A 24,440-nucleotide genomic window follows, 5' to 3' on the forward strand; every position below is an offset into this window, starting at 1 on the left:
ACTGATTCTTGAGGCTTCCTTTTGTGTTTTTTTCCCCTTCAATCTCAAAGACAATAAAATAATAAGTGTTATTTGGGGAATAAAGGAAAATAAAATACTTACCTCCAATCTCACCAAACTAATAATGATTCTCAGTTTTTTCTATTTATATCTGGTCCTTATAGTAGATTATTGTCCAAAAATATTTACTCCCTCACCTGCACTTCCATGGGGAGAAGTATGCGTCCCTGCTCAGGGGATGTTGGACTTGGCTGTGTTACTTGCTTTGATCCCATGGGGTATGAAGTGTGCTTTCTTATCCCTTTATTTTGCTCAGCCACATGATTTACTTTGACAACGGGATGTGATGATGTGAGCAGAGGCTTAAAGTGCACTTGTGCAGCTGGACTTTCCCTCCTGTACCACTGTCATTGCCACAGGAAGAGTTTCCCTCAGCTGCTGTTGCCCTTTCAGCCTGGGCCCCAGGATGGGCATGCATGGACCAGACCTGAGTACAACCAGCATCAGGGACACAAGCCCAGCTGGACCACAGCATGATGCAAATCTGCCTAGTCAAGCCTAGTCTGAACGGGTAGATCTATAGCTAAGTAGCAGACATATGAGGAAGAGGTGCTTGTTGTTCATTTTTCAGCAAAGCTGACTGATACACTTATAAAATGTGAACATAAATTGTACATAGGCACAAGTAGAACGTAATACTATTTTATATTTTACTTTAATTCACTATGTATTGTATGGTAGCTGTGTTTCTCTATATTGCCATACAGTTTTGATAATTTTCAAGTAGCAACACTATCCTTTCTCAGTTTCATCTAGACTTTGTGTATGTCATTTACAGTGTCTTGTATACAGTTAATCCTTTCAACAATCCTAGGAGGTAAGCCTGACTCACCATTCCATCATCTCAGAGCTAGAGGTGATGTGACATACACTGAAGAATCTGGACTCTGGAGCCAGGCTGCCTGGTTTCAAATCCTGGCTCTGCCACTTCTTAGCTATGTGACCTTGGGAAAATCATTTAACCTCTTATGGTTGTTTCCTCACCTGTAAGGATGATCATAATAATAGGACCTACCTTACTGAGCTGCAGTTGTGAAATTTTAATGAGTTAATATACCTAAATATTTAGACTAGCGCCTGTGTTAGGTATCATGATAGTTGAGGAAACTGAATTTCAGAGAGGTTAGTAAGTTATAGTAAATCTATACTTTAATGATTCCCACATATTGAGCAAGTATTTGGATTTTCAGGGGTTTTTCTCCTGGAAATTATAAAATAAATATGCACAGAAAAAGTTGCCTTGGCAAATGTTGTTGGTGAACTGTTAGGCACTGTCCAAGAAGGCAGGGAGTCTTGGCTAATGGTCTTTGGGTATTAAGGCTCCATTCTCAGAGAGAGGAATTAGGTTCCAGGCAGTTTAATACTTGACTCAGAGTCACACGGTGGTAAGAGGCAGGGAAAGAACAATCTGGGTTTTTTGACTCCAACCCCAGGGATTTTTCATGGCGCCAGGCTGTTTCTCTAAAAACAATAATTGTTCATTTACAGATAGAGGGAGCGATCTATCGAAGATTAATTTTGCTGTGTAGCAGGGTGACCCACTTAAAGCTTAGCTAGGGTCCTGTTTTTCACTGCTCTAGCAAGACACACTAAACAGTTCCCTGGCTTATGTTTGGGTTCAAGAATAAAAGGGGAGGATGGGAAAGTATTCCTCCCCCATACGAGTAAAGAGCCTTCTCTCTCCTCTCTCCCCTGGACCCTTGAAGGGGGTTTGGTCTCTTCTTCAATGTTACCATTCCCTAGTGTTTTGAAAGCAGGAAGCCAGCAATGTTCATATTCCAGGGTCAAAGAGGTGAAGCTGCCTGGGGGTTTCTTGGTTTTGAGGGTCTGAATCCTTCTGTCATTGCCCCAGTGTCCTCCTGAACAGAAGGGGAGTGGAGGAAATCTTTAATGTTTGCAATGTTGCAGAGGGAACTGATGGGTGCCAGGTTTGTGGCTGTGGATCTGCAGGAGAGGAAAATGGAATAAACGATAGTTCTGCTTGGCAAGTGATGGGCTCCTGAACCCCTTTCTGACTTGGTTTCCCCGCTGGAGCCATGGTAGAAATAGTTCTTGCAGGAGTGAAAGGGCCAAGGCCCTGGATACTAAGTGAGAGGCATCTGGAGCTGGCCTTGCAGTGGAGTGAGTGGAGGCATCCTCTCTCCTGGGACAGTGGTTGCCGTGCTTGGAGCTGGACCAAGCCTTGGGTTGGCGTCACCACCAATGATCCAGAAGTATCATTGGCCCTGGAGCATCAAAAGGCCAAGGTGAGAAGCAAAGACATCGGTGGTAATAGATGGCAGGGTAGACCCCAGTCCTCTTCCAGTTGGTGGGGAAGTTGGGCTGACTCTTTTCTCCTAAGATTTTTGATTTTGAGGTTTCTGTTTCATGTAGTAATAGTTCCTGAGGAGGTAAGTTCCCCAGGGGAAAGAGAACCAGCCTCACTGCCAACATGGCAGTGGGGGTGTGGGGTGGGGAGGGGAAGGGCGGCAAGAGCTTGGGTTTCTTCTGATTTGACTTGAGGACCTAAAGCGAGGGGAACATCTCTGAACTAGGATGGTGTGAAGCTCTCCAAACCAGGAAGTCATAGCTCCTAGGAGTTAAGAGAACATTAGCAATGTCCTTGTTTTTCAGAAGGAAAAAAAAAATCAAGCATGCCTTCTTCTGATTGACCCATAGTATTTCCTCAGCACCCCAAGGGAAGCAATGGCTGGAGCAAAGGAGATGAAATTTTAAGTGTGAATTGCTTTTATATTCAGACGAAAACTACCAAACATGGTTCATGTTGCAAAATATAAAAAAGCCATACAGAATATTTAATGACATGGAAAGGTGTTCCCAACATACAGCCCAGTGAAAAAGCAAGTTCATTAGCAGGATGTTCAGTGCAATCTCCTTTTGCAACACAAGACAGATCTCCGCAGAGGAAAAGATCTGAAAAGGTGTATTCCAACATGCTCCCTGTGCTTATTCTTTGTTTGATGCAATAATGGGTGCTTTTTATTTCTCCATTCTGCTTGTCTGAACTGTTTGAATATTTTTATGATAAACAGGTATTGCTTTTGTAATAAGAAAAAAGTGCAACATAGGCTTTTATTTTTAAAAACTGAAAGCAAATCTAAACAACAACAAAAAACCCTGCCGCCTTTGTGTTCAGGACGGCGGAGATGGTAGAGCTCTTTCATCTAATGGGGGTGTAGATGTCAGGGCTGGAGGATAATGACTCAAAGCTGGTGGAAACGCAGCCTGCGGAACAAGTTTCAAACAGGAAAGTGCTTGTGGGTGACCTCTGAGGTCAGCTGCAGAGCTTACTACAGATTACACAAAGAGAGAAAGAGGATCCAAAAGGGCGTAGGGTAGGGTCGGTTGGGCAGGCGTGTCCCAGTTTAAACAAAGCGGCTTTGATGTGCGTCCCAGTGGGCTGGCACAGGAATGTAGGGCCCGTCTTTCACCTGCAGCCATTAGAGAGTCATAAACACCCATCTCCAAAGGGAAGATCCATCAGCTCCACGTCAACCACAAAGGAGAGATTTACAGGTAATTTCCCCTCCCAGTGCAAAAGTGTGATTAAGCATATGCTTGGAAGGATTTTTTTTTTTCTCTTTCCCACACTGTAAATAGAGATGCTTTGTTTTTCTCTCATTCCCGGTGATGTTTTTAATGACTTTTGCAGACACAGACTGATGTTCGGTGCTTACAATGTGCTTTCCTCACATCTATCAGGAGAGTGAGGCATAAGGACTCTGCCATTTCCCACTCTGAGATGATGCGGAGCTGCAAAGGTGCAGAGTTCTGGGCTGTGCTGGAGATCTGCTGGCCCCAAATTCCTGCAGAGCCCACTGCGCCTCCCTCCAGGCCCAACCCAGAGCACCCCAGGGAGGGGTGGACTATGTCGGGGGAAAGGGAATACACCCAGCCCCATATTTCAGATCAATTAGCTAAGGGAATGCCTGGGGGGATGGGGTCCATTTTAAGACCAACCATCTTGAGAGCTCTTCTATTTAGACAACAGGATTGGAGTGCCAAGACCTTGAGCTGAAGTCAGACGTTTGTTTGTTCAGCTCCACACCCTGCTGTAGATGGGCTGTGTGATCTTAGAAAGTGTAAGAAGTTTCCTGGAGACTTCAGTTTTGTTTTGTTTTTTTAATTGAAGTACAGTGGATTTACAATGTTGTGTTAGTTTCGAAACTGCAGAAATGCATCTTGGGAGCTCCTAGGAGCTCTGGTTCTTTATGTCTCAGCCCAGAAAGAATTCAACGAGAGGCAAAGTGATAGATAAGTGATTTATTAGAATAGGATGCTTGTGAGGTTTACAAGCCAGCGGGCAAGGGAGTGCCACGCTGAGAACTTATTGGGCTCCAGTTTTAAAATCAAAGGAAAAGTGGGAGGGGGAGAAGACCACCTTCCTCTTCATTCTTGAGTAGACGTCACGCTTCCATCATCAGCTCCTCCTCCACATCAGGCAGGGGCATTTTTTGTTCCTACATGGTCAAGCTGGGACTGTCATGGTGCAATGGAAGTGAGCAAAAAGTGGTGACATATGCTAAAACATGGTAAATCATCTCAGGTTTTAATATAATGTCTGTCACCTTTTCCTTATATTTTTGTTTTTCGTGTGTGCAGGGGAGCATGTCCTAGGGATCATTAACTTGCTGAGCTCACTGGGCAGGATGTGGGTCTCACGCCACCATTGTTTTATTGTTTGGAGGCATGTCTCATGCTTCTGTTTCATGGTTTTGTTGCTGAGCAGGCTTGCTTGGTTTTGTGGTTAAGCAGAACCTGCTTTCTTGAGTGATCATTAATTACGGGGTCTCCCAAATGTTTTCCTCTGCTTACCATACCCTAATGGGATTAACTATTTAATCACCTACTTTGTGCCTTTACTCTGCCTCTATCAGTTTCAGGTGTACAGCAAAGTAATTCTTGTGTATATATATATTTCCAGATTCTTTTCCATTGTAGGTTATTACAATGGATATAGTTCCCTGTGCTATACAGTACATCCTGTTGTTTATTTTATATATAGTAGTGTGTATATTTTGATCCCAAACTCCTAATTTATCCCTCTCCCAACACTTCCCCTTTGGTAACCATAAGTTTGTTTTCTATGAGTCTCTTTCAATTTTGTAAATACGTTCATTTGTGTCATTTTTTTAGATTCCACATATAAATGATGTCATGTGATATTTGTCTTTCTCTGTCTGACTTACTTCACTTAGTATGATCATCTCTAGGTCCATCCGTGTTGTTGTACATGCATCATTTCCTTCTTTTTTATGGCTGAGTAATATTCCATTGTATATATGTACCACATTTCTTTATCCATTCATCTGCTGGAGACTTAACTTCTGACGTCTGTAAACCAGGGGTGACCTTCTTGTGTTGGAGGTATGCTAAATGAGAGGCCTTTCGGTGCTTCAGTTGAGGTAGGTGCTGATGATTCCAGCAGCCCAGAATGAGGTGCTAGTGAGGCTGACTAAGCAGGACTTGAAAGGAGGCACAAACCCTACCTGAGTACCTACCCAGGAGAGAGCACTTAGGTGTGCACGCCTCCCTCAGAATCTTGCATGTGAAAACCTACACATCAAAGCCCATTATATTTTTTGAAAGTGTTTGCTAATGTGAGGGGCAAAAAATGAAATCTCGTTGTTTGAGTTTGCATTAGCAGTTTTGATTATTGTAAAATATAACAAGTATTAGCATGTTTATTGACCATTTGTATTTCTTTGTTGGCTCTTGACCTCTTCATGGTTTCCAATTTTTCCATTAGCCTCTCTCAGACCAGTTAAATTTAACTGTACATTTTAACGTGCACCAGTCTGCACAGGAAGAGGCAACAGTCCAAACAGCTCTGATTTCCAGCTCAGTAGAAAGACAACCTGGTGAGCCCTACACTTCCTTTTCCCACAGGGAAATCAGAACCTGTGCACATTCGTCTCCCACTAGACCTTTTCAGGTTTAACAAAACGACAGTAGATACTAGAAATAAACAGTCAAAGACAGAAAATGCTCAAGAAAAAAGCAGAACCCATAATGGAAAAATACCACTCTTACCCACAGAGCTTCAAAAAAGTGAAATTAGCTGAGTGGTGGATGGGCCCATCTTATTGCCACGTGGCCCCAGGAGCAGGAAGGAGCAGATGGTCATTCTGCACACAGGGCAGGACCCCAGAGACAATTGCTGCAGCCTCTTAAGGGCGAGTTATCTGTCTCACTCCAAGGCATCAAGAAACAATTCCAGCATTGTCAACAGCATTTTCAGGTCCTGGCTCAACATTTTTAGAGAAAGGTCTTAAATTATTTTGTCATCAAATCAAGCTCAATTCCATCTCTCAACAGAAGATAAAAGAGCTGTGTGGCTACAGAGTGTTACAGAAGAGACCCAGGGTTTGGAGAATCTTATAAAACAAAACGTCTGTTCCTCTCACCGTTTCTTACCTTCAGAGAATTTCTGAGGCTTATGTAGTGGAAGGTCAAGGGGACAAAATGTATCTCACTGTCTTCCTTTGGTTCAGTCAATATGATATGAGGGGTGGGGTAGGAGAAGCCACAATATGGTTCTTATTTTACCTTTCATCCCTCAAAGTCTTTGGCAGCTCTTTGAGTTATCAAAGGTGCCAAATCTCTCAAAATTCTCTCAACCCAACATAGATGACAACTTCAGTGAACATTAGTACTCTCTAAGAAGCTAAGGTTGCAAGAAAGAAAGAAACCAGAATCCTTGGAGTTTTGTAACTTGGCTATTTTAGAAGTTTTTGGAGCCTGTTTCTATGAGCTCTGGTTCCAGAAAATAATTAGCAGCAAATGGAAGCACTGCAGGAAAGCCTGGGGAACACTGGGCAATGTCCATGGGCCTTTAACAAGGGAGAGTTTCCTGGAAAACCAGAGCCAGCATCTTGTACCAGTTTCATTTTCCTGGTTAGCTCCTGGTTGGGTGCTTAGAAGAGATAAAATTGAAATTTTCTTTCCTGGAGGTAGGAAGAGGAGAGTCCCAGTCATATAATGGAGGAGGAAACAGGATATTTCTGTGGTCTTCTCTACACAGTAATGCCTGCTCCATTGCTCCCAGAGTCACACTCTGTTGGGTCAGACAGTTCAGTGAATGTCTTTGTTGGCTCCGGCTGCCATGACAAATATCATAGATTGGGTGGCTTAAACAACAGAAATTAATTTTCTCACTGTTCTGGAGGCTGGAAGTCCAAGATCAGGGTGCCAGCATGGTCGAGTTCCTGCGAGAGCCCTCTTTCTGGTTTGTAGATAGCTGTCTTCTCACTGTGTCCTCACTTGACAAGAAAGAGAGAGACAGAGACAGAGAGACACAGAGAGAGAGGGACAGGGAGAGAGGGAGGGAGAGGGAGAGAGGGAGAAGGAGGGAGGGGGAGCATGCTAGCACTTTGGTGTCTCTCCTCATAAGGGCACTAATCCCATCATGAGGACCCCACCCTCATGACCTCACCTAGACCTAATTACCTCCCCAAGGCCCCACCTCCAAACACTAACACATTGGGGGTTAGGGCTTCAACATGAATTCAACATGAATTTGGGGGGTGGGCAGGACACATATGGTCCACAGCATGATGCTGATGGAAACAGGGTTGAGGTCCTGATGTAGTTCTCCTTTGAGGACCTTGCTCCTCCTCCTGTCTTGTCTCTACTTCCACCATTTCTTGGCTCCTCTGGGTGTCGTGTTAGGTCCTGAGGCAGAGGTCCTCTCTGGTACCTTGCTAGCCGAGACAAGGAGCTGCAGCTGTGGTTATAGGACGTCTCACCTCATCATGAAAGTGATGTTGGCTATATCTCTGTAAGTTAGTATTTCTTTAGCGTGCCTCGCATCCCACCATGGTTCAGTGCCTTGAAGCAAGCCAAGCGCTCTGGTAAATAAGAAGAGCAAGTCCTCCAGCCCACCTGGGGACCACTGGAGCGGGAGTGGACAAACTTTTTCTTCTTCTTTCAAATGGTCAAGTATTACACGTGAAAGTTTTTTTATTTTTTTTTAATTTTTTTGGCACACGGGCTTAGTTGCTCCGCGGCATGTGGGATCTTCCTGGAGCTGGGATCGAACCCGTGACCTCTGCATTGGCAGGCGGATTCTTAACCACTGCGCCACCTAGGAAGCCCCACGTGAAAGTTTTTGTGGGCCATGACCAATGGACTCTGTCATCACACTGTGAAAGCTGCCGTAGAAAATATGTAAATTAGTGAGTGTGGCTGTTCTCCAATAAAACATTATTTACCAAAAAAACAGGCTGCCAGCCAATCTGGCTCAGGGCTCACAGTCTCTGACCCTGAGCCCCTCTCACCCTCTTTCCTGCTCCAGCACGCCCTATTAACGACCACTTTGATTGCCTTCATTGCCTGTGTTCTCATGGCAAGTGACTTGGTCTCTGCCTTTAGAGCTTAGGCCTATTCTGCTGATGGCTGGCTTGGATGGTCCCTCATCTGAGGAGTGAGCCCATAATGGGCTGTGAGCTGGCCCCTTGATCGTGTGAGACAAAGGCCAATCAGACAGAACGAGATGATGACTGCATCATCTGCTTTGGGCTATTTCAGGAACTTGGATGCCCTTTTCAGTGCATTCATCATCCCTGGGGAGACTCTGGAGCCCATAGATCAATGGCCATCAGTCTAATCCTGGTTGCCAGGCACCTGTAGCTATGGTAATCCACTAGGCATCTCAATTTAGATCTTGATTGTATGAATCTCTTGAAAAAGAAGGAGATGGCAGGTTGCTAACAAGTGGATTTACTCACTAAACAGGATTAACCATGGAGTCCGAACACCCTAATCTTAGAAAGACAGAGATCCTTCCTCCACACATCAGCTGCACTCTCAGGGGGCCTGTCGAATGATGAGCAGCCTGACAGGTGTCACTTCCCCCATAAGGAATTTCATTCCTGGAGCCCTGTCCATTGCTACCTCTAGGGTCCTAGCCACCACAGTGCAAAGGACTTTTGTACCTGGATTGCTCCCCTGGCTCCCACCTCTGCCCTCCAGGGCCACCATATTTAATATTAATCTAGCAGAGAGTGTGTTCTTTAAAAAAAAAAAAAAAACCAGAGCTTGATCACTGCTCAAGATTCTGCAGTGGTTCGCCAGAGAAAAAGTCAAAGTCTTGACAAATGCCTACAAGGCCCCAGGTGATTTGACATCCTCTCCCACCCATTCCTCTTTACTTTTTTTTAAATGTTTAAATTTTATTTTATTTTGATTTATTTTTTTATTGAAGTATAGTTGATTTACAATGTTGTGTTAATTTCAGGTATACAGCAAAGTGATTCAGTTATACACACACACAATTTTTTTCAGATTCTTTTCCATTATAAATTATTACAAGATATTGAGTAGAGTTCCCTGTGTTATACAGTAGGTCCTTGTTGATTATCTATTTTATATATATGAGTGTGTATATGTGAATCCCAACCTCCTAATTTATCCATCCAGCTCCTTTCCCCTTTGGTAACCATAAGTTTGTTTTCGATATCAGTAAGTCTGTTTCTGTTTTGTAGATAAGTTCATTTGTACCTTTTCTTAGATTCTATGTATAAATGACATATGGTACTTGCCTTTCTCTGTCTGACTCCCTTCACTTGGTATCATCTCCAGGTCCATCCACGTTGCTGCAAGTCTGCCTATTCCTCTTGCAGCTTCATCTTCTCTCGCTCTCCCTGGTGCTGGCTCCAGGGCAGCCACACTCTTCTCCACATTATTCAAACCCAGTGAAGGCTTCCCAACTCCTTCACTTAAACTAACACCCTTCCCTCACACCCTGAGCCCTTCATCCTCATGTATTTTCCTCCAGAACACTTATACTAACATACTACGTAAGTCTTTATTCATCTGTGTATTATCTCTCTTCCCCACTAGAATTTAAAACTCCAAGAGGGCAGGGAAGTCGTCTACTTGATTCAAAATTTTATCTCCAGGGCCTAGAACAATATTGATACATAAAAGGTCCTCCTGTATATATCTCTCTCTGTGTGTGTATGTGTATTTCAACAAACGAGTGGGTGAATGCATGACTGATGGAAGTAACCTGTGGATTTTCTCTATGTTCCAAAAGTTCTTCTCTTAATAAATGATCCACAGGCATAGATGTATCCATTTTTAGCTAGATAGAAAGTAATCAGGACCATATAAAACTATTAGGACCATTAGTTCTAGTGAGGGAGGCAGAATAAATGAATTCCTGTCCAAACAGGATCTAGTTTTGTTTGGAGGCTGTAAATCTCGGGAGTGAGATTCTATTGTACATCGTGCTTTTCTACATCGCATTATATTTTACCTCAATTCTTTGCTCACACAAATGAGTAAAATACTTACTAAAAACCAGTACGGAGTGAGCTGGGTTAGCCTTTCCCAAAGGGTTTCATGGAACATTAAGTCTAGAGAGCTGTTCTGTGGAAGAGGGGTGCCCTTACATGTCAGTGTAGAAAGCCTCAGATCATAATAGCTAACAATTATAAAAGCTAACATGGGTTGGTTGTTACATTACATGCACATTACCAACTTCTCTCTTTAATCCTGTTCATCCCACCATGTTATAACACACATTAGTATATTAAAGGCTCTGAGAAGTCCTGTACTAAAGAAACCTTTTTAAGTTTTCAGCCCAGCTTTTGCCAAGCTCATTTGCTTATAGAGCCACTTACTTTTCACCAGGGATACTTATTAACACCTCATGGATCTATTGTTCTTCAAAACACAAATTGGAAAATGCTGCTGTGGCTGAGGGAATTCAATAGAAAAGCAAAATTATGGCCAAACAGATTATTGCAAGGAAGTAAATAAGCATTGACCTTTAGGGCTTTTAAAATTAGGATAGCTCTCGGCTGGGTGCCAGGTGATAAGAAATGATATCATCTACTTAGGCCCAGTGGCATAATCTCCCCTTAATTGTCCGAGAAAATGAAATTGTGTTTCTAAGGATCAATGTGTACCCGAGGAGACCTTTTGCACGCTCGTAGGATAGATGCTATGGTTTCCTAACCTAAACTCTACCCATTTAAAAAAGGTTGCTGTGGATAATCAGGAAGGGATTTCTTTCCTGAGTATCAGGTTGGATAAAAATTTCAGGTTGGATAAAAATGATGTCACTTTGGATTGGAAACTAAATCATTTGAAAGTAAGCTGAAGCAGTGGTTGTGTAGTACATGCATATATGTGCATATGCGTGTGTTCACACATGTGTATGTGTGTTGCTGGAACTTTTTCTGGTCCTGGAATGTGGTCTTATACAGTGCAATACCAGTGGGGGTTCCGAAGAAGTCCCTTGTTCAGTTCCATAACCAGTGGACATTCGCACGGAGGACACTGGTGCCCCTGGAGAGTGCAGTGAGGTGAGCCACCCTCCTGCATCTTCATCAAAGTCTTTTCTTGGGAGTCAAATGTTGAACTCGGGCAGGGAGCTGAGAGTGGAGACTAAAAGGAGAAGAAATTGTTCCCTAAAGGACAAAAAACCCTGAGAATGGGTCTTACTGTCTCGTCTATTAGAAAAGGCAGGCTCGCGTCTGGCAAAATTTGCATTTCTGTGTAAGTCTATTCTTCCCAAACGAAGCTTCCCTTAATGGACTTTTATGCTAAGGCTTAATGATTCTTGCAATGGTAATCTGTCATGAGGATCCTTACTGTGATAATATGTTATTTGAGTTTCCTTGAGAAAGCACCTGTGTTCTTGCTCTGACTGGGTTGTGAAGGATTCAAAGGCAGTGGGAAAAAAATAAAAAAGGAATGAGAAGAATAGGTAAAATTAAGAACCTAACACCACTTTAACTCTTTCGAAAAGCCATTGGAGTGGGAAAATGATTCTGTGCTTCTGTTTCCTTGAATCATCTTGTGTGTACTTTAAAAAGAAAAAGTGACTTACAAATCACTAGGGAAGAGTCTGAGCAGAAATATCAAGCCTGAAACCACGGGGACCTCATTCATTGTTGTATGTGATACAGCACAGAACCCAGAGGGCCTTATGCTTCGTGGGGACTCGGGAGATGTCAAGAGAGGGCATGACGGAATGAGTAAATGTCCAATTATTCAGGCTATGTGCTTCTATTTCTGAGAAACTGATATGTTGCACAAAAGAGTTCAGGATGGGAGTGAGGGAAAGGGTATGAAATAGGAAACACTTATATAGACCCTCCTGTGTGCCTTCTAAAGGCTTTATGTATTTTAACTCATTCAATCCTCACGACAACCATCGGGGGCAGGCTTTATCATTATCCTTGTTTTACAGAGCAGGACACACAAGCATAGATAATTGATGACTTTCCTGGGATCACACAGCTGGTGGTGGAGCCAGGCTGAATCCCACGTGGACAGACTCCTGAGTCTGTACTCTTAACCACTGTAGTGTGCTGCCTCAGAAATAACACAAGGGCAAGGGCAAGGGCAAGGGCAAGAGGTGGGGGCCGGACCAGCTCTCCCATCCATTTAGCCTCCCATCCATTTAGCCTTGGTTTTCCCATTTAGAGAGTGAGGCCATTCATTGTTCCTATCTCATAAGGCCATTGTGATTATTTAATGAAATACATGCTAAATGCTCAGTAGTTTGGCACCTAGAAAGCTTCCAATAGGCAGAAGCATCTTAAAAAATGTGAACCTGGGAAGAAATCTGGACCACTTTCACCTAGCGCTGTAGAAGGGGAAAGGATCTAACAGTCAGAGCAGCTGTCCAATAGAACACTGTTAAGATAGACATGCTCTATCTGCACCATCCAATATGGTAACAATCGTGGCTACTGAACGCTTGAAACATGAATAGCACTACAGAAGGAGTGATTTTTAATTTTATTTCATTGTAATTCATTTAAATAGCCAAACAAGGGTTGCCTGGGATGGGGGCGGGGGTGAAGGAGCAGGGAGCTGGGGAGGGGCAGAGAGGGACAAGAGACAGTCACAAAGGGATGAGGCAGCCTTGGGTGTGATGGATGTGTCCCTTCTCTAGATGTGGTGCTGGTTCCATAGGTGTGTACTTACCCACTTGTCCACTCTGCGTGCAATTTGTTGTATGTCATTCACATTTCAGTAAAGCTGTTAAACAACAAAACAGACTCATCTAGGATAAATCCAGCTTATGCGTGGCTTCCAACAGTGGTTTTCAAACTGAGTTTTGAGGGGAGCCTGGGGTTCCCAGGGCTTCTGGGACTGGAGGCTGAGGGGAGGGTAAGGGGGTGCAGGCTGACCGAGCCCAGCCTCCAGCCCTGCTTCCACCAGATGAGCTGCTCACTGACCTAGTGTTTTCAGTTTGCTGGCTTGCCTTCTCTCCTACTGAACCCGTGGGCTCCATGAGAACAGGGGTTTTGCAATCATGATCTCTGTCTCCTTGGTGAGTGCCAACCAGATGCTTGTTCAGTTGAGATTCTGAATATACTACTCCTATGTTCTATTTAGCCAACACTTGTAAGGTACCCACTCTCAGCCAAGCAATGTTCTTGCACCTTGAAAACAGTAACTCCTTTAATTCTTTAACCACCCTCTTTGAATTACATGCCCTCAAGGCATGGGGAGGGTAAACACTTGCCTGGGGTCTTTTTTTTTTTCTATCTTATTTACTTATTTATTTACTTTTTATTTTTTGGCTGCATTGGGTCTTCATTGCTGCATGCAGGCTGTCTCTAGTTGTGGCGAGTATAGGCTGCTCTTGATTGCAGTGCATGGGCTTCTCATTGCAGTGGCTTCTCTTGTTGCAGAGCACTTTGCCTGAGGTCTTATATCTCGTAGAAAAGAGGATTCAGACCCAGGCTGTCTGGCTCAGAATCCAGCCTAAGAACATGCTCTCACCAACATGGGGTAGAGATCACTTCTGGTAGAAACTTCCTTCCAAATCAAGGATTCTTAAATTTCTGTGTCCCTCCTGCATTCTGGTAATGCCTATCATACTTTTATATTGCCTAAAAATAAAATGCATAGGAAACCAATGATACCAAAATATAGCTATTGAAAATGTTAAAATATCTTAATGTGTTCATTTGTGTTATGGTAAAGTACATGCCTCTTTATTAACACATGAAATAATAAGAACTAGCAGAGGGTCTAATCACTCCTGTAATTCCCAAACAGTCATCACTAATATTTGGAGAGATCATAGAGTGAAATTTGAAGCCATCTGCAGCAGCAGTGGAGGGACATTGAAGAGATCTGAGATTTCTATTGGGGACAAAATCACAGGTACTCCTCCTACTGCTGTGGTTTGCTATCTATGTTCGTAATAGAAGGAAATGATAAGTTTCTGTTAGTAAAAATAAAAATGCATCAATACATGTATTTTTATCATCCAAGTTCATGGGCCCCCTAAATTCAGGGCTTCTGTGTGGACCCAGGTCAAGGACCCCTGTTCTAGATGCTCTCCATGTAGACCAGCACTGCTGGCATCACCTGGAAGCTTGTGGAAATACAGAATCTCAACCCCAGCCCAGACCCATGTTTCAGAATCTGCGTTTCGACGAAAATCTTTGAGTAATCTGTACGTGCACAGAAATTTGAGAAGCAATGCAAAGTAGATGTTTGCTGAGGTCAGAGCATCAAAGAGCTGTGATCTCGTACAGGATTAAAAAGGTCTGATTGCAGATTTGTTTTTATCCTTCTGTTTGCCTTTTATAACCTCCTTCCCAGGGTGGAGGACGATTTAACGGATTGGTGACATTGGGACAATGGGCACTGCTGGCATCTTCTCAGTGCTCCCTTGGGACCAACCCTCGGGGCAAGGGTGTTCTTCTCCTCTAGATTTGCCTCCTCCAGGTCATGGGTGGTGCCAGTCAGGTTCTGCTCCTTGGAGAGGAGAAGTCAGTATTTGTCCACAATTTTACATGGGACAGTGGACCCAGTCATACCCTTCAAGGGGAAGAATATTCGGATCTCAGACCCAAGTCCAGTTCTCCAATCCAGCTTTTCCAGCATAAGAAGAGAAACAGTATTTTACTTTCTTCCCAACTCTATTTCTTAATTAGTTCTGAGCCTTCTAAAAAAGGATCTGATTAATTAGTCCCCTCAAATTCCAACAATATTGGCTGTTAAAAAACTCAGAGCCAATGTATAGAACTCTAAGAAGGCATTTTTGTAATTTCATTCCTGAATCATTTCTATGACCCTACTCTTGTTCTTCCTTTTATTTTCCTGTTTGAATTTATGTTCCCTTTCTACTATCTTGTTCTATTTTCTCTATCCTTATAAGCCTCTTTAAATCATTTTTATTTTATTTTTTTTTTAATTTTTTATTTTTTTATTTTTGTTCAGAACTCAGATTTATTGATTTCCACCGTATTGACTTTTAAAAATGGTATGAAGCTGACTGCAAGAAAGGGAACCGGTGATTTTAAGTTAAAATTAAGCTAATGGTGAAAGTACATCACCTCTGGCTTCAGTCACCACATCACCTTAGATTGGATATAGATTTTTTTTGAACAAAATTCCAGAACTCTGAAATCCAGGGATGCTGCAGGCCTCTCCCAGCAATGTCCTTCACTTTGGGTCAGTCTCCTGGGCCAGAGGTGAAAGTGCTTTCAAAAATACTGCCATTTCCCCAGCACAGTGTCTTTGATTGCATCCACATATTGAGTTGGAACCCAGTACACCCAGTAGTAAGAGGCTTCCGTGGGGCCCAACTGAAACGCCATCATGTGGTAGTCTTCGTGTCCTTCGATAGGCTCACTGACCACATTTTTAATGGAACCCATGGGCAATTTCTCAGTCCGCTCTTTAGTGCCAATCCACAGCTGGTCCTGTTCTAGCTTAAAGGTAAGTCTCACTTTCCCTCCGGACTTATGGTACATGCCGGATAAGGGTACAGCGGGCAGGCGCTCCTGGGCGCCCTTAACAGACGGCATCACATCTTCAGGTTTTCCTTTATCCAACACTTTCCTGTGTTGTTTCTGCCTGCAGAGAGGCTCCTTCTTGTTCTCTTCGGCCTTTGCGTCCTGTTGGGCAGCATCTTTGGGTGTGTTTACTGCTAAAACATCATTTATCGTGGAGCCAACCACCATGATCTTGGCCCCGCTGGTCACTTTTATTTTTCTCAACGTCTTATGCTCAGGGACAAGTCCCTTATACATGACTTTCTGCATGGCAGGCGGGAGACCTGTCATCGAGTGAATCTTCTGTTTGAGCTCGGAGCCAGTGCTGTCCAGGGGGAACTTCACGTCGTGCTTAGTCTTGTTCCAGATGATCTTCAGGTCCACCAGCTCCCGGCCCGCGCCGCCGCCCGCATCCTCGCCGTTGCTGACCGAGGCCTGGGCCGCAGGGTCTCCAGGGGGCTGGGCCGGGGCCGGCTGCAGGCTGCCTCGCGCGGCGCAGGAGTCCGCGGCCGCCGCCCCCGCCGCGGCTTCGGCCTCCACGCAGTTGAGCGGCCGCGCGGGCGCCTCGGTCACCACGGTCTCGGCCTCCGTGTCCATGCCAGGCTCCTCCATGCCATCCGGGGCTCCGGCCGCCGCCATGATGATTGTGTACCTAAATCATTTTTAGAATAAGGTAAGGGCATAGATTCATAAATAAAGATGTAAATATGAAGACAAGCAAATATCCAAGTCTTTGAGACAGAGGCTGAACCTAGGCAGGGCTGTTGCATCACCTAATTTCAGGGGGTACTACCCTTGCTGTTTGCGAAAATCATGGTCTTTGAGGACAACAGGAGACCACAAGGTGAGCCTGGAATCAGGCCCCTGGGGGCTGTAATCCAGGTCCCCTAACAAATGTGGTCTCTGTGGACCAGTTGGCAATGTGTTACTGAAAAACATGAAGTTTCTGGTAACCAAGGGCATTTGGGGTAGGCTGTTCATTTGTAAAGCTGTCCTTAAAACATTCTAAAAATATTCTATACTCTTGGGATACGTGGGTGAATGCAGGTGGCCTCCCTGTTCATTTAGCTGGAACACTCAGTGATTTGAAAGCCAGGAACTGAAGCACTGCAGACAGGCAGGGCTGGGCCCTTCTCTGCTGAGTGAGTGCAAACACTTCCCACCACACTGAGAACTCACCGGGCCTCAGGCCCTGTAAGATCCGGCTTACCTACCTGCTTTACCCAACTCCCAGGGCCATGCTCCCCTGTCACTGGGCTCCCATCACCAAAGCTGTTCTTTGGTTCCTTGAACAGGCCAAACTCCTTCCATCCTCAAGGGTCTCTGCTTATTCTTTTCCCTTTGCCTGGAAGCCCCTTCCCTGCTTCCTTTCCCAGGCCCGGGCCCATCAGTATCCTTCAGGACTTGACCCAAATGTCATTCTCTCTAGAAGCCTTTGCTGACACTTCATCCCATCAGGTCAAGTCTGCTGGAACATGCTTCACAGCCCTTATCATGGTTTTAGTGAATAACTGTTCGTGTCATCATTTCTTCAGGGTCATTTTCCCTACTGGACCATAGGCTCCTGAGGACAGGGGCTGCACTCACCTTGTTTCTGACCACTTTGTTGCCAGCTGGGCCAGCAGTGCCTGGCACAGAGCAGGGCTCATTGAATAATTTGCTGGATGAGTGAATGGAAAAGTAGGAAACAGATTCACAGACACGACTAAAGCTTTGGAAAATATATTGCATGAGGAAAAATGTAAATGTGAAAGGAAGTATATTTATGTCATTTAAAAAAGAGACAGGAGAAAGTGGTTTCCACCCATTTCCCAGACATGTGGAGAGGCTGCCGTATGTGAGCTGGACCAACCATGGGGCTCACCGTGGGAAATGAGCAGCTCTCTTATTCTCAGGAAATTCCCAGTGACAGAAAATAGGTTAAAATTGCAGCAACAGAAGGAAACTTAGACATCAATAAATTTCTGAATCTTTGGATATATGTACACATATAGCTGATTCACTTTGCAGTACAGCAGAAACTAACACAACATTGTAAAGCAACTATACTCAAAAAACAACAAAAGAAAACAAAATCCAAGCAATAATTGGATCCCCTTTTAAAAATATATATGTTCAAAAGAAAAAATAAATCTGAATCTCAAGAATAATGAAATTTGAACAAAAAAGACAATATATCCTACTGGTGAGGAGCCAGACCCTGGGATCAAATTCTGACTTTACTACTTACTAGCTCTGTGTCCTTGGGCAAATTACTAGACTTCTCTGCATGTTGCTAAAAAAAGAAAAAAAAAAGAAAAGAAAAGATAATAATTTGGCCCACCCCACAGGCAGGTTTGAATATGTAATTTATCCTTTAAACTCAAAAGTTACTTTTGAGAATAGAAGAGGGGGAATGCTGTTAATAATTTTGCTGGGCTAACAGGAATAAACTGGGACTCCACCCAGTTTCTGGAGAAGTGTTAAAAGGATTAAAGAAAGTAATACACGTAACTCCTTGAGAGGCATGCCGACACGTAGGGAGTGCTCAGTGATGGCCAGCTGTTGAGAAGCAATGCTTCTGAAGACTCTGGGAAAAGATGGATAGTTGATTATATGGGATGGAGGTTATAACTTGGGGTGCACCAGATTGTAATTGCTTGATTCTTTTTTACACTTTCTTCCTTTTCAATCTTTAAAAAAATCGAAGTATAACATCCTTAGAAAAGTGTACATATAAGCAGTCTGTAGCTTATTGAATTATCACAAAGTGAACACACCCAGAGGCCACCCAGGAACCGCCACCCAGATCAAGAAACGGAAACTTCCAGAACTCCAGAGGCCCCTGGCCCACCCCTTCCCCATCACCAACCCATTGTGTCTGCCCCAGGAGCGACTGCTTTCCTGACTCCCAACCCGGAGACAAGTTTTGTCTGGTTTTTTTTTTGGAAATGTACACATAAGTGGATGCTGAGAGATGCGTTCCTTTGTGTCTGTGCTTCTTTAGCCCAACACTTGGCTAAGGTGGTTCATTCATGCTATTGATTCAAGTCAGAATTGATTTAATCTCACAATGGTGTCATAGTCTATCATGTGAATAGATCACCATTTATCTATTCTGCTGCTGATGGATATTTGGGTAATTTCCAATTTCTGGCTATTGTGGAAAATGTTACAGTGGCCAGCTTATCTCTTGGGATGTATAGCCTGTGTTGTGCTGGGTGTGTAGACACTTAAGGGTGGAAATGCTGAGTTCAAGGGGTGTCCCTTTAGTAGATCCTGGTGAGCAGCTTCCCAGGGTTGTTGGACCACTTCACCCTCCCGCCAAGAATGCTGCTTCCTCCCCATTCTTACCACCCTTAGACATTGCTGACCATTTCCGGAGGTTATCTCATTCTGGGTTTTTAAAAAATTGCTTATGAATTCTACCTAACTCTAAAAACAATAAACGCAGAGTGTCTAGTAAGTGCCAGGCCCTGAGCCAGGTACCTTGTAGAGAAGACCTCATCACGCATGAGCCCTCGGAGCAAGGTCCTCACTGCCCCAGAGGACCCGAGTGACTACAGAACTTACTCAAGGACTCAGAGGTCCTACGTGGCAAGGCCCTGCTCTCCTTGGATCCCATTCAGTCTGACCCTGGGATGCAAGCGCTCACTTGATTGTCCTATGGTACTGACCCCGCAGGGTCAAGATGAAGGAGGGAAGTGGGGGCCTGAGCAGATGCTCTGAATCCAGCTGTGCCCTTGGGGCGGCCTGCGTGGTACATTCCCAGTATAGATGGGGCTGGGGGATGGGCGTGTCCTTTTAGTGTCCCCACAGGGAACTGTGTGTACTTCCCTTCCCGAGTCATTAGAGACCGTCGTTTGTTCCCCAGAGACAAGCACTTCAAGGGTTCTGAGCCAGAGAGCCAGAATGGACACCCTGTCCCAGCCGCAAAGGAAGATCAGATAGGGTGGCTCTGCTCTCCTGCTTTTTTTTTTTTTAATTTTTATTGGAATATAGTTAATTTACGATGTTGTATTAGTTTCAGGTGTACAGCCAAGTGAATCAGATATATATATATATATATATATATATATATATATATATGATAGTATATATATCCACCATTGTTTAGATTCTTTTCCCAAATAAGCCATTATAGAGTATTGAATAGAGTTCCCCGTGCTATACAGTAGGTCCTCTTTGGTTAGCTATTTTATATATAGTAGGTGCATATATCCATCCCCATCTTCTAATTTGTCCCCTCCCCCAAGTAGAGTCACAGATGTAGAAATTCTGCTTCTTTCTTGAAAGATGATCAGTCCTTGGCTGAGGAGGTGCCCTTGGGTCACTCCACACTGGAGCAGGGCGGGGGCAACGGAGGGGGTGGGTGGGTGGGGGGACTTGGGTTCTCCTTTGGTCCAGAATGGTGTTGCTCTCATTCCCTGCCCTTGAGCAAAGGGTCCCATCATTGTTACCTGAGCTTCAGGAGGCTGTGATGCTGACTCTGGGAGGAATCTACTTCCCCTGGGGTCTCCTGAGGTTCCCCACTTGCCTCCCTCCCTCCTCGGTCACGAGTCTGGACCTCTTTACCTCCCCCCATCTCCTCTCCACCTCACTGCCCTTCCGAGGACCATGTCTGTGTGTGACTGGGCTGTGGCTGAGCCCCTGGAGGCTTGCTCCCAGCCCCCACATGCCCACAGTCCATCTCAAGGACTTGAGAAAGGAGACATCTTTAATCCAGACGCTGGTCACTTTCACATTGTAAAATAAACATGAAACAACCAAAACAAACAACCTCATGAGTTATTTACACAGCAAACACCCTTGTAGCCACTGCTGACCACCCCAGAAGCTCCCATGTGCCCTGACCCATCACCACCCCTCAGGCCCCCAAAGTAACCTCTTTCCCACTTGCACAGTCATCACATCCTTGAGTGACTTTGTACAGTTTTGTCACCAAAGGGGGTGTCTCTAGACTAATAGCAGATTTTCCTTTTTGGAGAATGGTGCAGGGGTTTATCCAGACCCCCAAGCAGTGAAACGTCCTACAGCCCCTCTCTCCTTTCTCTCTCCTCACCTGTCCCTCACCTGTCCTCCCTTTCTGCCTCTGCTTGCACACTCTGTGCTGCCCTATGACTCCCCTCCTCCCAGGACCAGCTGGCTGGTGTTCTCTCGTCTCCCATCCTGACTGCCTTGTTCCTTCTGGGGAGCAGCCCTTGGAAATCCTGGTGAGTCGATTTCTCCATCCCATTCTTCGTGCCTCCTGCCTCTGTACACACGGGGAGTAACTTGTTTCCTCTTTGACCTCTGGAAAACTTATTCCACCTTTCAAGACCTAGATCCCAGGTCACTTCTTCTGTAGCCTTCCCTAACTCCCTCCGCAGACTCATTTTACTTTCTTCTGTGTCCTCCAAGCATGTCTTAGCTGACTTCATTTTGTGGTCCCCTGATGCCACGGTAGCATTTTGCTCAAGGGCCGGACTCCTTGGTTGGCAGGGTCACCAGGTGCTTGGCATACAGAAGGCGATCAATAAATGCCTCTTGCATTAACAAGGACTATAAAGCCCTATGCAAAGTCTTCATAATAAAGAGACTGTATGGAGTGAGAGCTCACAAAAATCATAAACTGGGAGTGGGCAGAAGCAAGCATATTTTTAGCTGTAATTGTCAAGCAAAAAACCCGCAGGATATGTGAAAAATACAGTCAGAGAAAATGGGGTGAGGGGACTCCGGGCAGAAAGAAGATAAAATACTGCTCTAATGGGGACACAAATTTTAAGCAAGGAGAATAATTTAGTTTTTTTCTTTTTCTTTTAATTAAATGACATTTTATAGTTCAGGAAAATCCTTAAAAATATGTCAACTGCTTCTTTTTTTTTTAGACAATTACAGTAATATAAGCATACTGGTTAACAAGTATTCAAACAGTAAAAAAGGTATGAAATGAAAAGAGCAAGGTTTTCTTTCCCACTTCACCCTTAAACCAGTTGTCTAGTTTTCTAGCATCTTTTAAAGAAAATTCCCAACTACTTTCTTAGAGCATTATAAAGCACTTCAAATATTTACCTACCCATTGGGGGAGAGGGTGGTTCAGAGAGGACTTTGGCGTCAGTCAGATGTGGGTTCTATTCCGCTGCTTATTCCCTGTTTGGCCCACCAGAGGCAAAAGCGCCTCCAAAATCTTGAGCTAAACTTTGGCTTCACTACCTTGGAATCTTAAGGATGATAACAGTTTACCTTTTCTTCCTCAGGCCCGTTTTTCTTGAGGTTGTTGATGTTTAATCTCTTGGATCATTGGATTGAAAGTCAGAAAACCTGAGTCTTATCCTTTTCAGTCACAAAGTTTTTCCATTATCTTGGGTTGGACCCCTCCCCGCCCCCACAACTCCTTCTCTGTGTGACCTTGAGCAGCCCCCAAGCCCTTGGGTCTGAGCTTCTTCACCTGAAAATAGGAATGGATTTCATGAAACCACTCTCCATCTGTTTTTTTGTTTTTCTCCATTATCTGGACTACACATATACACCCCAGGCCCTAAGATCTTTCTTAAAACCTGGGATAGCAAACTCTTCCTTACCTCAGAAGAATGAAGGAATGAATTACTGCTAGAACCTCTCTGAACTCTCCATTGTGGGAGAAGTGCGGTAGGAAGAGAAACCATGGCTTATTATTATTTTTAGAAATAGCCTAAAGGGAGATCAGACAGCACTATCAGCAGAAGGCCTGCAGCAGTCTACTTCAGCTGGAGCTTTCTTCTCTCAGTCAGCCTGCCCACTGATTGCAAATCTTGGGAGCACCCAGGGAGGAATGGTTCTGTGGCCTGGGGTGACAGCAGAAGAGAAAATGAGTGGCCTTTCCGGAAGGCTTGTTGGCCACTTTATGTTCCCCAGAGCGTGCAGGGGGGCATGTTGGAAAAAGACATGTTTAAATCAATACTTGGGGTATTTGTTGCAGGGCTCACAGTGATTTAGGTTTTTTAAATACATGTAATGCCGTATTTCTAGCGCGCTGGGAAATAGAGCGTGCGCTCAGTTCTCTCATGTTGGAGTATGGTAAATCACAGGACTGTAATAGAGACGCGAAGCAGGCGCCAAGCAGAAAACAAGCAGGCAGAGATGAGCCCTTCTGAAGTGTCATCATCTATTTCAGTTTTCTAAGTGAAATTGGATTTTCCCATTGAGCCTAAAATATAGTTTCCCATCTCTAGCTGACACGAGCTCTTCACAGCGGCTGGAGCTGGGGAGGAGGGGGAGGATTGGAGGGGGGGGAAGGGCTGGAGAGAAGAAAAGCCTTTTAGTAAATTGCATGCAACGTGAAGCTGGAAATAAAGTTGGCTTGTCACAAGCTGCATCAAACTCATTTCAAGAAACTTCTGCAGGCCCTCCACAAAGAAAGGAACTCCAAATAGCCAATAAGCTTATGAGAAGTTGCCTACCATAATTAGACCACTGGGAATGGAAATTTAAGCCACAAAATCTGCTACTCTAGACCCATTAAAATGGCTAAAATGAAAAGGACTAACTATACCAAATGCTGGTGAGGATGTGGAACTATAGGAACTTTCTTCCTTTGCTGGTAGGAGTCAAGCTGGTTAAAAATGGCTTTGTACAGGTAGTCTTTGGAATATTGCCTGGAGGTATATTAAAGTTGAACATAGGCTTATCCTATGGCCTAAGCAATTCCACTAAAAACATGTATGTGTAAGACTGTTCATATCATCTCTATTCTTAACAGCCAAAACAGGAAACAACTTAAACGCCCATTCACAGTGTAATGGATGAATAAATTGTGGTGCATTTACACACCACGCAGCAATGGGAAACCACTGCTATATGCGGTGAGATGGAAGACCCTCAGCAATGTAATGTTGAGTAAATTAAGCCAGATTCAAAACAGGGCTTCCCTGGTGGCTCAGTGGTTAAGAATCTGCCTGCCAAAGCAGGGGACACAGTTTCGATCCCTGGTCCGGGAAGATCCCACATGCTGCTGAGCAACTAAGCCTGTGTGCCACAACCACTGAACCTGTGTGCTGCAACTACTAAAACCCATGCACCTAGAGCCCATTACCCGCAATGAGAAGCCACTGCAATGAGAATCCCACGCACTTCAACGAAGAGTGACCAGCAGCTCACCACAGCTACAGAAAACCCTCGCGCAGCAGCGAAGACCCAATGCGGCCAAAAAACAAAACAAAACAAACAAACAAACAAAAAGAGCATGCACTGTGTGATTCCATTATATGAAGTTCAAAAATAAGCAAAATGAGTCCATGGTGCTAGAAATAGGACCAGCGGTTACTTTGGGGAGTGGTGCTTATTGGGAGGGGCACAAGGGAAACTTCTGGGGTGTTGGAAAGGATCTATGTCTCAAATGAAGTGGTGGTTACACATGTGTAAACACATGTAAAAGTTTATCAAGCTTTACACTTTACATTTGTGCTTATTGTCAATCAAAAAGGAAAAAAATCAAACCCATTTGGCTTGAAATTATTGCAAATTAGACGCTACTGGTGTTTTCTGGGAAAAAGAGGCTTGCATGTGTGGTCCCATTATACTGTGAGCACTTGAGGCTGAGGGCTATTTAATTTCATGTCAGAATCCACAATATCTTGGCATGTGACATGCCCACTAAAGACCTCTGCTAAGTATGTAGGCCCT

The 24,440-nt window shown here is 44.3% G+C and overlaps 1 protein-coding gene and 1 long non-coding RNA gene across 2 annotated transcripts in view; one reads left to right on the forward strand and one right to left on the reverse strand.

Annotated features, from left to right (window-relative positions):
- Nucleotides 1-3,512: 3,512 nt before the first annotated feature.
- Nucleotides 3,513-24,440, forward strand: part of LOC130834997 (uncharacterized) — a 42,617-nt gene continuing 21,689 nt past the window's right edge. The window contains exon 1 of the long non-coding RNA XR_009048812.1: nt 3,513-3,576. This is a non-coding gene — a long non-coding RNA (uncharacterized LOC130834997). The remainder of the gene's footprint in view (nt 3,577-24,440) is intronic.
- Nucleotides 15,266-16,466, reverse strand: LOC130834996 (ubiquitin domain-containing protein UBFD1-like). The gene has a single exon (XM_057706160.1). It carries the CDS (start codon nt 16,458-16,460, stop codon nt 15,531-15,533), a length of 930 nt encoding a protein of 309 aa, XP_057562143.1. The 5' UTR covers nt 16,461-16,466; the 3' UTR covers nt 15,266-15,530.

This window comes from Hippopotamus amphibius, chromosome 13 (assembly GCF_030028045.1).
Source record: "Hippopotamus amphibius kiboko isolate mHipAmp2 chromosome 13, mHipAmp2.hap2, whole genome shotgun sequence".
Taxonomy (NCBI): Eukaryota; Metazoa; Chordata; class Mammalia; order Artiodactyla; family Hippopotamidae; genus Hippopotamus; species Hippopotamus amphibius.

Excerpts from the sequence above, each read along its gene's own strand:
- LOC130834996 (XM_057706160.1), bottom strand. The coding sequence starts at position 16,460 with ATGGCGGCGGCCGGAGCCCCGGATGGCATGGAGGAGCCTGGCATGGAC.